This window comes from Sceloporus occidentalis, unplaced genomic scaffold (genome assembly GCF_023333645.1).
Source record: "Sceloporus occidentalis isolate IW3139 unplaced genomic scaffold, rSceOcc1.0.p SCAF_2, whole genome shotgun sequence".
In the NCBI taxonomy this organism is placed as follows: domain Eukaryota; kingdom Metazoa; phylum Chordata; class Lepidosauria; order Squamata; family Phrynosomatidae; genus Sceloporus; species Sceloporus occidentalis.
The window spans coordinates 147,487,330-147,502,812 of record NW_028316982.1 but is presented as its reverse complement, the minus strand read 5'-3'; the positions used below and the strand labels follow the sequence as shown (position 1 = coordinate 147,502,812).

General features: G+C 39.4%; 1 protein-coding gene across 1 annotated transcript in view; it reads left to right on the top strand.

The window, feature by feature from the left end:
- LOC149319135 (dnaJ homolog subfamily C member 3-like) overlaps nt 1-15,483 on the top strand; it is a 52,735-nt gene that overhangs the window by 9,181 nt on the left and 28,071 nt on the right. The window contains exons 2-4 of the mRNA XM_089511169.1: nt 2,153-2,263; nt 7,155-7,279; nt 8,813-8,887. Of these exons, the coding sequence (XP_089367295.1) occupies nt 2,153-2,263; nt 7,155-7,279; nt 8,813-8,887 (311 nt within the window). The remainder of the gene's footprint in view (nt 1-2,152; nt 2,264-7,154; nt 7,280-8,812; nt 8,888-15,483) is intronic.

Here is a 15,483-nt window from a genome sequence, read left to right as displayed (position 1 = left end):
CATTTCTTGCTTCCCAATCAGTCACAAGGACAAGCAGTCAAGACGAAATGTGATAAGTTGCATGTGCCGCAGACTCACATATGACCTTATGTGAAATAAAATGTTCAATTAGTTGCGCAGAATATTTTTTTCCTCAGCTTGAAATGAAACTGGTAAGTAGTTCGGAGAGTGTCTGAGAAGTTTATCACAGTAGCGAGGCAAATGGGATTTAAACGGAATGTAAAGTACATTGAAATTTAAACAAAATTTGCAAATTCAGGGAGTTTATCACACCGAATTGCTTCTAAAATGAAATAATGCGAAGTTAAACCACAGGAAAGCCGAGAAAAGCGGCAGCTTTTACTTTTGGGATGTTCTGAAAGTAAAAAGGTGCCGCTTTTCTCTGCTTTAACTGCAGTTTAACTTTGCGTTATTTCATGTTAACTGTGACATCGTGTGATAAACTTCAAGCATTTCTGGGTTTTCTTTGCTTTAAATCGTGTTTAAATCCCATTTGCCCATGAGGTCTTGCTAGTGTGATAAACTCCTGAGTGAAGTTTATGGTACTACAATCATACCTCAGCAAAAGGAAGTTAAACTGTTGATATAAGATACATGAGGTACAAGTGGGCCAGCATGGTGTAGTGGTTTGAATGCTGGACTATTGCTCTGGAAACCAGGGTTCAAATTCAAGCTAATCCATGGAAACCTACTGGGTCACCTTAGACAAATCACACACTTGCGGAAGAAACCTGCTAGAAAACCCCTTCATAGGTCTACCTTAGAGTCACCATAGGTCGGAAATGCTTTGAAAGCACACACCACAACAACAGCAGCGTATGAGGTTCAGCTCTCTTTAGGTATGTGTGGTATTCAAATATAAGGAAAATATATGCTATTTTCTTTACATTTTACAAATATATCATTAAAATAATTCCCACGGCAAGCTTTGAATGTGTTTGAATATAATATGTAAGCCAAACGGGCTAAGTAAGATAACTGTATTACGTAGAAAATAAAAAATCTTTCCAGTTCTGCTTTTTCTCAAAAACCTGTAACACTGACAGGATGAAAGAATATCTGGTCTATATTTTCATCTTAAGAGGCCAGAAGTTGTGCCAAAGCTGCACTTCAGTCCTTAGGACTGGAGCATGGCTTTGGTGTGGCTTCTGGCCTCTTAGAACACATGTATCATTTAAACAGCACACTTCCAAAGTGGCCTGAAGCAGCTTTATTTTGGCCTGTCTGTTTGGGCCCTAAATTAAATATGTGGTGTGCATTTGCAAGTTACTATGTTTTTTTTACTCGTGAAGACCAGTTGAGCATCCTTTATCTGAACATCTGAAATCCAAAATGTTCTAAACTCTTAACTTCTTGAGTGCTGACATGACAGGGCACCACTAGAGAGGCGACGGTAGGCTGTTTATTTGGCAGGGGGTTATCTGTCAAGTCATAGTTGGAGATGGTTGCCAGCATCTGCTGCTGCATCCCATTCTAGACCCCATTTTGGCTGGGGGCTGGCAGTGTAGCTACAGCCACTGCTTGTGCAAAGTTTGGCTGTGAACTTGGCCATGCCATATCCCTCCCACTCCCCCCTGTCCTTAGAGATGAGAGAGCCTGAAGAATGCACATTTGGCGGCCAGGACTTACCACTACCACTTCTACCCTAGCATTTTATGTATTTGTATATCAAAATCCAAAACACTTGTGGTTTCAAGCATTTTGGATAAGGGATACTCAACCCTTATACACTCAGTCAGTGTATATAGACACTGATACAGTTTGAGTCCTCTTTGCACATGTAGTGGCAGTTTAAGCTTTCCTCTAAATTTGCTCCATATCTTCAGTGTGGGAACTGAAAAAAGAGAATGAAATAAATTTCTCAGAGATAGAAGTAACTGACTTGGAACTTTTTGCCACTATCCTACAGCCCCATTACCAGACCGACACAGCTTTAGACTTGCTTGGCACAAGGCGAGTTTCTACCATTTCTTTAAAGTGTGGTGACTAGGAACTTGGTGGTGGCAGTGGGATTGGTGCCTTTGTGCAGAACAAGGTGTTCTAGTTTTTACTTAAATTCTTAGGTTCTCTTGATAACTTAGTGGTGTCAGCTCCATTCAGATTAAAAAATAAATTGAATTTCTAATACATAAATGTATTTTTCTTCTTTCAGGAGCAGAATGTGGGATAAATGCAGAAGTAGAAAAACAACTTGAAATGGGAAAGAAGCTTTTGGCAGCTGGGCAGCTAGCAGATGCTTTGTCTCACTTTCACGCTGCCATAGGTGTGTATCTAAAGAATGCCATTCAATAATATGTGTTTTGTTGTATAGTCATAGAATCACTGAGTTGGAAGGGGCCCCAGGGGCCATTGGGTCCAGTGCAGGATCTCCAGCAAGAACATCCTCAGCAAGTAGCTTTTTACCCTTTTTTGGGAAAATGTCTAGAGAAAGAGGCCTCACCATCTCTCTAGGCAAGTGGTTCCATTGCCGAATCATTTCTTATCAAGAAGTTCCTTCCAACGTTGAATCAAAATCTGCTCTCCTATAACTTGAAACTGTCAGACCTAGTCCTATCCTCTAGGGCAGCAGAGAATAAACTTGCTCCCTTCTCTTTCTGACAGCTCTTGAAGTATTTAAATAGTGCAATCATATTGCCTCTCAGTCTTCTCTTCACCCAGCTGAACACACCTAGCTCCTTCAACTTCTCAAATGTTTTGTTCTCCATACCTCATAATCCTTGTAGCCTTTCTCTGAACTTTCTCCAACTTTTCTATATCCTTCTCAAAATGAGGCCCCCAGAACTGAATGCAATCTCCAGATGAAGCTTTATTTGGGAGCTGTGGTTTTATTAATGTTTCTTTGCAGCAGTGTCACATTGCTGTGTCAACAATAAACCCACAATCCTTTTTGCACATAGTACTGCCAAGCCATCCTATAGCTGTGCGTTTGGTTTTTGTGACTGAAATGCAATCAGCACTTTCTCCCTCTCAAGCAAGGTAAACTCTAGACTACAGATACTTTTGACAACAAAATCACCCTTTATTTTTATTGCCTGTGTGCCATCCCTCTTGCTGATGTCTCAATATTTTAAAAAGAAAGCATCCCTTAAATAAAAGTTTCCCAGTTTGAACATTGAAGAAACTCCAGTTTAAGAAAGTCAAGTACTGTAGCTCCATTGAAACTGAACACTCTATAGGAGAGATGGGAGAAAACCTCCTGGTTGTTTTTGGGGGGCAAGGGAGAGACTTAATGGCATGTCTGCCTCAACTGCAAAATAAATGATTTTCTTGTGTTTCACATAGATCCCATATTAAGCAGCAGAAAGTCTGACTTGGCTTGGGAGAAATTTTCTTTATATGTGGGACTGTAACGTATTTTCTGGGTTGTGGCAAAACATGGAGAAGGTTTCCTTTCCTTAACGTAGCACTATTTCAGTAGCAAGGGACATAACTAATGTTTGACTTTTTCTACTTGAAGAATTTTTATCTCTTTTCCCAATCATTTGATTCCATCCCCCCCTTTGTCCCTTTGATAAGGATGGTCATGGAACACTGCTGATAAGTGTTTTTGTCTGAAGGTTTGCTTTGTGATGAAATCATTTTGAGAGCTGTTCTTAGCTGCAGTATTTCTGTTAAAACCTGGGCCTGGTCCTGCCAATTTACTGAGCTGATGCACAAGTGCATCCATTTTTATGCACTAGAAAAAATCTTGCGGTTCTCAACTGTGAACTGTTTCTATATATGTGATAAGAGGTTTTTGGTTTCTTTTAGATGCAAAGAGATGGTGGGACTGAAGGATAGTATATATCAGCTGTCTGTGATTTTGTGTCTGTAATCACACACTTTAAATCTTTGGCAGAGAGTAACTGATGAGGCTGTGTTGGTATTTTCTGTTCCAGGATCAGCAGTTTTGCTGCATATCTCACTTAAATTTCCTTTTCCTCTAAGGGTAACACTTAAATTATTAGCTTGAGGCCTGAGGAGTTAGCAGAAAGTTTTTTGAAGGGTATGAGGGTAGTGGGAATTGGTGGTAAAAGTTGCTGTCTGTCCCCAAAGCAGAAATTTCCATACAGTGTAGCTTCAGACCAGTTTTAGAATATTTTCTTTTCCACTATTTACTCTACAGAATGTATTATTTAGCAAGATTAGTTTATGCTGCCTTTGAATCTTAAGTTTGCATAGAGGGATGGAGAACATTTCCCCAAGATGTTAATTGGACTGCAACTCCCATGATGCTTTACAATTGGTTGTTCTGGCCAGGACAGATAGGAGGTAAAATCCAACACCGCCTGGAAGGCTACATCATCCTCATTCCTGTTTTAGAAAACATAAGATGTTTTATAGCTTGGAATCTAAAAACCATTAAAGGACAAAAAAACTTGAGGAAGGGATGAAGAAGTAAGAGTAAGCAGTGAAAGAATATTCAATTGTTTCCTTTATACATGCTTGCGATTAATTAAGGTTAATTACAGTAGAGCTGGGCTGGGAAATTTAAAGTCTTCCAGATGTTGTTAGCATTTGACTCCCAGTATAGTCAGTGGTGAAAGATTGCAGTCCAAAATCTGGCAGGCCACATGTTTGCTATCTTTGTGGTAGCCCATAGGAACAAGGGACTTTTAATGAAGGATTCACAGGGAATGTGGGAAAACTGTTTTGATTTTTAAACCCAGTCTAACTCTGACCCGTATCTTCTGCAACTTCTGACATACCTCCATTGGGAATAATAAGGGAAATCCTTTCCATGTTTTTGCAGAAGAACAACAGGTAACATCAGCAGACAGTTATGCTTGCTGTTTTGGATATAAGGCCCCACAATTAACCAAGATCAGTCAGCCTCTCTATTCATTTACCTACTGAAGCTGAATCAATACTTCTGTTGACTGACCTTCCTGAAAAAGACTTAGAAGTTTCCACAGATGATTAACAATTATTTGGCTGGACAAATTAGCCCTTTGTGTTAAAGCCCTGTAGGACTTTTAAAAAAGTAATGCTTCATATTGTCCAACAGACTTTAAAATAGTTTTTTGTGGGGTTTTTTGGGCTACGTGGCCATGCTCTGGAAGAGTTTATTCCTGACGTTTCGCCTGCATCTGTGGCTGGCATTTTCAGAGAATGCTTTAAAATGATAGCAGAATAGTAAGAAATCTTTACAAAAATATGAAAATAGTCCCATGCAGTTCTGAACAGCAGCAGGCCCATTTAAACCTCAAGTTTAAATAAATAAATAAATAAATAAATAAATAAATAAATAAAGGAACATGACCTTTATCTAACAGAGGCTGCAGTTTTATTTTATTTTTTTGACAAATTTAGAATTGGAAGCAGGTACATGGAGCATTCCCTGTTGCTGTTTCAAACTGAGAATAGGTTTCCTAGAGACTCCTTCAAGGCCTGTCGTGCTCTTTGCGTCTGAACTTGGAATAGAACAAATCTTTATTCTGCCAAGACATCTAAGACACTTAGATGTCTTGGCAGGACTGGAGTGCAGCTTTGGTGCAGCTTCCAGACTCTTAAGGACGCATGCATCATTGAAACACCATACCTCCAAAGTGACTCGAAGCAGCTTTATTTGGGCCTGTCTGTATAGGGCCTTAGTTTCAAATGAGGGTTTTTCCCCCAGCTTGCTTGCTTGCTTTCTTTCTTTCTTTCTTTCTTTCTTTCTTTCTTTCTTTCTTTCTTTCTTTCTTTTATATACATAAGTATGGTATTTATACATTTATGGTAGTTGTTTAATTTCTTTTTATGATTTATTGTTTCTCATGTAACAGGAACAGGCTATCGAAGTGTTATCTTCAATAATTTGGAACAAAGAACGTTGATAGACTGAGGTCCCCTGTCCCCCTAACCTGGTGGTTCCCAAATTTGGTCTTCCATTTGTTTTGGACTTCAGGTCTCAAAAGCCCCAGCCGATGTGGCCAGCCATCAGGAATTATGGGAACTGAAGTCCAAAACATCTGGAGAACCAAATCCTGGGAACTGCTGCCCTGTCCTCTTGGATGCCTTGCAGATCTGCTGCAAAGAAGACGCACCGTCATTGTACATGTTCAGCAGTGTGGAAGAAGTGGAAAGGAGCAGAACTCATCTTAAATTTAGTTGAATTTTAACTCAGAGCTTTTTTAAAAAAAAATCCTAATATTTAAATTCAAAGGTATTTGTATGAGAAAAGATATCTATCCTACCTTTGGCAGCATTCCTGTGATCCATTTTCTGGGGTTTTTTTTAGTTCGAATGTTACTCAGGACCCCCTCAAAAGACTGGCAAAGAATCAAATCCATATCACAAAAAAAATGTTGGCAGATGAGCTAAATATTGTCAGAAGCACCTACACAATCAATGTTTGGCAAAGAGAACAGCACTCAGAGGTGGAAAGGGACTCATCCTTGCCTTTTTGTAGTGATTCTACAGATGGTTGTAGCTGGGAATGATTTGGCTGAAACTAGGGAGAGTTAACAGCAAAACTCCTGGATTTCATTAATGTTTCCTTTACATCCCCCCTTCCCATTTAAGCACTGAACAGAAGCCCTCGATTGAAGCTGTCGAGAAACCCATCTTTGCCAAAACCCACAAAATATAGCATTCTTATTGTGGGTGTTTTGTCCTAGTCACAATCCCATAATGTTCCCATTGTCTTGATCAGGAGAGTCTCAATACGTGTTCTCTGTTCTGCTGTTGCCTTTTAAAAGTTTGCGGCATCAGCAAAATTAGTGGAGATGCTTAGCCAATCATTCCACTGCTAATCTTGATTGAGATGATTATTTGGCCTTCTTCAAAGGGGAGATGTAGGAGCTAGGGATAGAAATGTAAAACACTCATCCAAATGTGAGCCTGCTGTTTGAGATAAAAAGCTTTAGCACACAGGGGGCTTGACTTTACTCCACAGCAGGAAAGCACTTCAATACACACCTTTTGAAGCCTCAAAGAATAACCTGGGTACGTAGATGCTGTCGCATTCCTATGATTTTTCAAATTTACATTTGAGTTCATACATGCCAATGCATGCAATCTAAACTGTTGCTGTCCTGTGGAAATACTCCTTCAGTTAATTAAATGTTGATGTGAAACTGCTTAAAAATTCTGGTTATGGTGCCATTATTCCTCCTTATTGCTAGCTTAGTCGTATCCAAAGCTTTGGGTGGCTGGAGGCGATGTTCTGATTGCTACTTCTTCACTTGCAGAAGGGGACTCTGATAACTACCTTGCGTATTACAGAAGAGCCACAGTCTATTTAGCCATGGGCAAATCTAAAGCTGCCATTCGTGACTTAAGCAAGGTGGTTGAATTAAAGCAGGATTTCACATCGGTAAGCAACGCTTTCCAAAATTCCTTCAGGGTGGATGAAAATGGCTTTTCGTCTCTGTTTTTATGTTGCCTTTTAAATGGGAGTCTCTTCATCTTCTTTTCCCCCCCAGTAAGTGGTGTAATCCAACAGAAAACTTTTATTATCCTATAACTTGGACAGGTTAAAATGTAAAGTAAAATTTTAGCAATTGTAGAATACAAAAAGGTACATTAGCAGGGAAGACAGTATTTTCAGAATGTTAATTCTGTACCTGATGGAATGGTAAGGCAGTGATTACTATGCAATGTATTGATGTTTTGGTAGGAGCAGGAAGTAACAATTGAGTCAGATAAAAGAGAGAGGTTCCACTGCAGCTATTTTCTATTTAACTAGAGATTTATTGTAACTGAAGCAGTAATGGAACTTCAGCAAAATTTGGACTTGTATATGTTTGGATTCTTAAAGGACTTATTTTAGTTCTTAAGGAGGATTCTTAATTCAGTTTCTGCTGTTCTCAAAGTGTTGATCATTGTGGCCAGGATATACATATAGTGTTTCTGATTATTCTGTAAATCTCCATGTACATTGATGTAGTTGAATAAATAATGTTAATAATGATATTAGTGCTTCTAGTCTTTCAGAAGTAATAAATCAAAACATTTGTAAACCTGAAGCTGTTAATACCTCTGAGAAGAGTAACTAATCATTTTGAAAATGTTGATATTAAAATGTTATCGTTTTGTTGGTGAATCTTTGAAGAAAGATATGTTTTTAGATCAAAAGTGGGAATCATGCAGCCCTTCAGATGTTGGGTTGCAAGCTTCATCATCCCTCACCAGTGAGTTTTGTTGGGATTTGCTATCCAACAACATCTGGAGGGCTGCATGATTCCCACCAGTGCTTAAGTCATGATAGAATTAGAATCAAGACCTTTCAGAATCTACACTGTATTTTTCCATATTGTCTTGAGTCATAGCAGAAAATCACATTACACCATCAGAAAAAATCCTTTCTCACTCCAGTGACAGGATTTCTTTTTCTTTTTTTGGCAGTCTGATAATTCTGCAAGGTAAGAGTTCGAGGAACTCTGAAGATATTTATAGCTACTGAACCTGTAAATGCTTATAGATACTTGTAAATCCCATTAACTTGCAAGATAGTATGTGAAACTGTGTGATAGCGATGTTTGGAAAGTGGAACACAGTAGGTGCTGTGAGGTCAAGGGTAAGGATGAGAAAGTGGGAGCATAAAAACTTGATGGTTTTAAATAGAGAATGAAGGAGAGCTGAATATATTTGTCCTGAAGGATCCCATTGGTTTATTTTCAAGGAGTTCAAGATGGTTATATGGTTCTTTTCCCTTCCATGCTATCCTCATAATACTCAAGCTGAGAGATAGTGCCTAGTTATCGAGTCAGCTTGATGACATCGTCCGGATTTCAACCTGGCTCTCCCCGCCTTAGTCTGGCACTCTAAGCCTGGTTTTAATTTGACACTATAACTATTACAATATATTGGCTATTTGCATGCTACAGAACTGTTTCCTTCATTTTAGGCAAGGCTGCAAAGGGGACATCTGCTGCTTAAGCAAGGAAAGTTTGATGAAGCCGAAGAGGATTTTAAAAGAGTGGTAAGTTATAAACCTCAGCAATGGCATAGCAAGGTCATTGCTACTGTCAGCAATGACAGTAAGGTCTTACAGGCATATGCTGAAACAAGCACAGGTTAATGGAATCTAGATATCTTCCATGTGTTCTATTGGATAGCCTCAGTTTTACAGAATGATAATATCTTTTTGTCTGATGTTGAAGCCAGAGTAATTCTGGAGCATGAAAATCTGTATGGTCTCTTTAGATAATATTTTCTAGAGTGAAATGCCCTAAACCAATGAAAAGAAGGTGCTAAAGAGAAGAAGTAACACTGCAGGCCTGTCACATTTTTTTAGAAGTACTGTACTGTAAATCCTGCATTCAATACCTCTACTTATTTTTGTATGCATGTTTGGTTTTGGTATTGCAAATAGGTTCCTGGGTTGAGCATGAGCTCAGAGGTGTCCTTGTCTTTCATTCAACATGTATGCCAGCCTTGTTGAATCATTGTATTGCTTCTGGTAGACCTAGAGTGAGTGGTTCTGATAAAAAAAAATGCAGCAGATTCTACAAGCCTAAAATTGGCCCATTCTTGATTTACAGTATAAATAACATCAGCTATTTATGCTTTCTTTGCCTATCTTGCTGTTAACTGCCATCATGTTAACTTATACTTATAGCGATTCTATTAAGGAGAGACTTCCAAGTCACCCTAATAATAATAATAATAATAGCCCGCCCAATCACAAGGAATCCGGGTGAGTTACAGCAATAAAAATATAGAGAATACAATAAAATACAATACAATAAAATAAAAGAGAACAACGTGGGTTACAGAAATTCACAGTTAGGCATGATGGAATTGGGCCTGTCTTTTTCACTCCCTCCCAGGTCTGATGATGACAGTTGGGACGGAGGGAGGGCTCTTCTTCTTGAGGCAAGAATATATTTTTTATAAATTTTAATTTAATTTGATTCTTCTAGTTAATTTAACCCTATCATCAACTGCCTTACTCTTGAAGACTCCGGGCCATGGTTTTCCTGATTAATTCTGACCATATGCAATGTGGTCTTCCTCTTTTCTACTGTCTTCTACCTTACCAAACATTATTGTCTAGAGTCATGTCTTCTCATGATATGTCGAAAACGCAACAGTCTCAGTTTAGTAATCTTGGCTTTTAGGAAGCGTTAAGGGTTCATTTGCTTGAGGACCCATTCATTTGTCTTTTTAGCAGTCCACAGTATCCATAGACCCACATGCCAAATGAGTTGATTTCCTTCTTGTCAACTTTCTTCAGTGTCCAGCTTTCACAATCATACGTAGAAACTGGAAATACAATGGCAGGGATCATTGTAATTATAGTATTTAATTATCTATCTTGGACACTTTAAGATCTTGTCTCGTTCCTTCACAGCTGCCCTTCCAAGTCTTACTTTTCTTCTTCTACTTCCAGTTTCTTGATTGTAGTCTCCACTCTTGATTGACTGACCCAAGGTATGGAAAATCTTGAACTATTTCAATGTCTTCATCAATCTGTGGCCATTAGAGTGGGCCCTCAGTATCCATGGAGGTTTGGTTCCAGAAACCCCTGTGAATGCCAAAAGTCACAGATGCTCAAGTCAGTATTTAACATTTATAATTATCTTAGCGTCAGGGTCTGGGAACCAGGAAGGCATTCTTCCTGCATTGTTTCCCACCTTCCTATCACAAAGGTCCTGACAAATTTTAAACCCTTTACTGACCCTGTTTCCCACATTCTCAACCTTCTCATCAAAAAGCCTCTGCCAGATTTCAAACTCCTTTGCCACCAATCCACCTCAGAGAGAGACAGCAGAAGGAGTGGGAGCAAGGAGATATATCAGATGGAAATTCTGTCAGAAGCTTCCCTGTTAGAAAGTAAGTAGAAATTTAAATTCTACATGAAGCTTCCTTGCAAGAAAGTAGGTAAGCAGGAGTTTAAATTCTGGAAGAGGCTTCCTTGTGAGAAAGTGGGAAAGCAGGAGTTTAAATTCTGGCAGTTCTGACTGTGGCTTTGTGGATGAATGGACTTCCATGGGGGAGGCAGGTATCGGCTTGCCTCAGCCTCCCCTAGTGCCCTGGGACTGCTTCTCAGCCTGGCCATCAAAGGTTTAAAAGAGTTTCTTCATTTCGATCCATGGTTGCTAAGATCAGCAGATATCAAAACCACAGATACTGAGGGTCCACTGTATTTTTGTTTTCTTAATGTTCAACTGATAACCTGCCTTTACACTTTCTTCCATTGCTTCCTTCAGTGATCGTTCCAAGCTTTTGCTAAGTTCTGCTAGTAATATCGTGCCATTGTAAATTGTTTTTATATCTCCTTTCTCTGAGTCTAAAGTATGATGTAAATTCATACTTTATGTATGATATGTTCAATTTACACGTGAAATAGATAGGGTGCTTGCTTGACCCCCTTGCCAATTGGAAACCATTCTGTTTCTCTGTATTCTATTCCAACAGTAACTCCTTGTCCTGAATACCAGTCAGGACAATCAAATGTGGCACACCCATTTCTTGAGGAGTAACCCATAGTTTTTTATGATATACCATATGTACTCAGTATAAGTCGACCTCATGTATAAGTCAAGGGAAGGTTTCAGGGTGAAAATCCTGGATTTTGATATGACCCGTGGATAAGTCAAGGGTAAAACTTAGGGGGCTATAAGGAAGAATGGAAAGGAGGAAATAGCATTTCTGTTTCTCCTTCTCTGGACCTCTCCCAGTCAATTCCTAGGTGCCGGAGGAGAGTATATACGGTACATAATCAAAGGCTTTGCTATAATCTATAGAGCACAGGCATATTTTCTTCTGAATTTCCTTGGAACACTTCATTGTGCAACATATGTTTGCAATATGATCCCTCATGAAGCTTTCTTTCCTGAACCCAACCTGGACAGCTGGCATTTCTCACTCCATGTATGGTAAAAGGTTTTGTTTTAGAATTTTGAGCATCACTTTGTTGCATAGGAAACAATGCAATGGTCCTGTGGTTGCTGCAGTCCTGGTGGCCCCTTTCTTGGGGACTGGAATGTATGTTGACTATTTTCAATCTGGGCCATTGTTTTTAGTTAGATTTTAGTTAGAGCTAGAATAGATTCTGTCTCTGTAGCTTGAAGCAACTGTATTGATATACTATCTGTTCCTGGTGACTTATGGAGTGGAACTTCCACTTCGCTTTCTGAAATTGTAGATGCATCCTTAAATGGCTCTTCCTTGAATGAATCTGTCATCCTTTCTTCTCTTTTATATAGGTCTTCAGTGTATTGTTTCCATCATCTTTTTATTTGTACATTGTCATGTAATGTGTTCCTCTGGGGAACTATTCATTTAAATTTCCCTTTTTATTTTTTTGAATCTTGTGGAAAAGATATCTTGTTTTTCCTTTTTTGTTATCTTCTATTTCTCTGCACTCATTATTATAGTGGTTCTCTGTCCCTGTGAACAAGTTGCTGAACAGTTGTATTCAGGGTTCTGAATGCTCTATTTCTATTGCCTGTGTAATTTTGGTTAAATATGGTACCACTTTTTTAGTGCTGATAGTTCATTCCAAAAAATGCAAGTATTATGGAGGAAAGGGAAAGTATGAATAGAATACTTTAGGATCTTCACTTGAGAAAGTTTAAGTGGCTTGTTGTGGGGAGTTACAAGTATGGTGTCTTTCAGGTAGAACTAGTCTGTTGCTCAGAAGAAAAATTCTGTTCCTAAGGTAAGAAAATAAATCACTTGGGTGGCTCTGCCAAGCAGTAAAGCTAAACCATCTAGTTTGGGTACATACGTGGCAATATTTGTTAAAAGTGGGTTGGGAAGGTTGTGCATGAGAGAGAAGACTTTTTTTTAAATGACTGCTGCAAAAAGCTTGTTTTTTGCAATTCTATTCTTTGTCAACTGACCTCCAGATGAAAAAACCTAGTACAGTAGAAATATAGACACCAGAATGGTACCATGCAAGTGCCTTTTCTTTTGGATGAAACAAAGGTAGCTGCAAAGATTTTGTCCTCATGGTAATTCTGGTCAATGTCTGTACAGCTTCAAGGTGACAGGAGGGGCACCTGCTGGCTGGGGACTGGGACACAGGGTACATACTCCCTTGCTGCCTGTAAAACCATGCCCTGTTAATTTCAAGAAGGAGGCCCAGAATTACAGATATTAACTATTTTTGCTGGATGCCTGGAACTGTCACATAAATACCGTTTTCCTCATTTGTGTCCCACATTCTCACACTCTTGGAGGAGGAACACCCCTGTTGGGAAACCTGGAGAGCTACAAACATATTGGCCATTTTGTGTTGTTCCACTAGAGGCCAGCAAAGACTAGACTTGAGAGCTACTTTCCTTGTAAATTGAATATATATTCTATGGTGTGGTATGGATTTGTTTACATCTTTTTTTAAATGATATCCTGTCTGTTTTATAAGACTACAGATATGTATACTTTTCATTTACAGTTAGATAGTCCCGAGTGGAAGAAACCCTTAGAAACAATATGATGTGTACTTAAATTGGAATTTTAAAATGTTTATATGGCCTCATCTTCTGAGCTCAATTTCTCTGTGGTATGCCTTTTTTCAGCCTTGAATTTAACAATTTGTCTAGTTGTCACAAAACACCAGTAATTCTAAGATAAATGAGATGGCTAGTGGAGGATGGATGGATAGATAATTCCATTCCTTCTCTGCCAACCAGTTAGTTTCCGTGATAATCATGGAGAAAGGAAACTCTTCCTCCATGACCAACCATGGGAATGCAGTAGGCTGCTGCTGCTGGTAGGCAGTAGAATAACCAGTCCTTCCTTTCAGCCTGCTTGACAGAAGCATTTTTTAAAAATATTAGCCTAATAGCCCCCACAAAAAAAGAAAAACTGTGGGCTTATTTATGCCTCTTTGATGTTTGTCCAACTCTGCTCTTTAAAAAAAGCAACAGCCCATAACTTCTTACCACTCTCCCCATAATATCATAATAACATTTCTTGTCCCCTCAGTAACAGGAATATAATTTTCTTTCTTCTTCTTTTGCTCTTCTGACATGGCTTTTTTTAAAAAACTGCAAAAGGGAATTCTGAGTGCACTGGTATTTTTCCAAATTCCCAGACTTTGTGGTTGAAGTACTTGAAATGTCTGCACCCTTCTGAATATAGGCGGGATACAGACCTCCCAAAAAGGACGGCCTGCCGGCACCTGCATTTACGCCGGAGGGAAGCCTCAGCGGCCAAACCGCAAGGCTTCCCACGGTGGAAAAAGAACCCAGAAAAAGCGGGTTCTTTTTGCATCGCACTTGAGACGCCCAAGTGCACAAATGACACACTCATGACATCACAAGCGCGGCGTGACATGTGGACGCTATGCGTCCGTCACGTCGTAATGGTGGCCACCATTTTGCCACCGCCAGTACATACTAGGGTTAGGGAGCATGTGCATGGTGCGTGCTCCTTAACCCTAGTGATGCCGCCGCCGCGCCACATTTTGCCCATCTGTACCGGGCCATAGATGCACAGTCTGTTTCTTCCACAAGGAAACTAAAACATTGAGTATATGTGCACACGCACCTCAAATACAAACAGATTTGTTCAGTGTTTCTGTTTTTCTTTTGGCATATAAATCTATATCCATGGCAACAATATAGTTGCCTAAAAGATCATTGTTTCTCATATACTCCAGTGCAGTCTTTGGGATAAATTCGTTTTTATTACCAAACAGGTTGAGCTTTTCAGCTAAATGGTCCCAATTCACAGAAGCATGAGTTTTCACAAAGCTGTAAAGGTTCATTTCTGTTTCTTCAAACCATCAGGCCTGGAAAGTGGTAACTCATTTTAGCCACATTAGCTCCACCACCACTACCTGAGATTTTGGGGTGCCGCACCTGCTCCCACCAATTAGTCTTTGCAGGTATGGAGGCATAATTTGGCCCAGGGAAATGGGGTGGAAATGCATCCCACACCCCAAAGTAGACACTTTGAAGCATTTGGGGGTAAAAATTATATGTGTATGTATATGTGTGTGTGTGTATACACACACACACACACACACACACATATATATATATATATGCATGCAATTATTTTTAACTTTTGTGAGAAATGTCTACCACACTCCTACAGTGCATTTGGGGACATTCTGTAGCACCACAATAACAGCCCTAGGGAGCCACATACAGCCCACAGTTTGCACTTTGTCCACCCCGACCTAGACGCATTTGCCACTCAAGTGAATTGACTTTACCTCAGTTTACTTCATATTAGGGCTCAGTCACATTTCTGGTGATCACTTATTGACTATTACAACAGGTGGTCAGTTGAATGATCTGTCATAATAACTGTCATACAGCACGGGTAACCAAACTGAATATCCCAAGCAACATTTTGGTTTCTAACATCCCTTAGCTGGTCAGTGGTAAGAGGCTGTGGGAGTTGTTCGCCAAATGTTCCTCACATCTGGTGTTCATAGATGAGTTAAGAAAAACCAGGATATAGATAGATAGACAGACAGATTGACACACACACATACACATATATAAGTATATACATATGCACTTACATCTATATATAATGTACAGTTATCTTCACCACCAGCCAGACGTCTGCGAGAGGTGTACAAGCAGAATGTACATAGAACCTTACTAG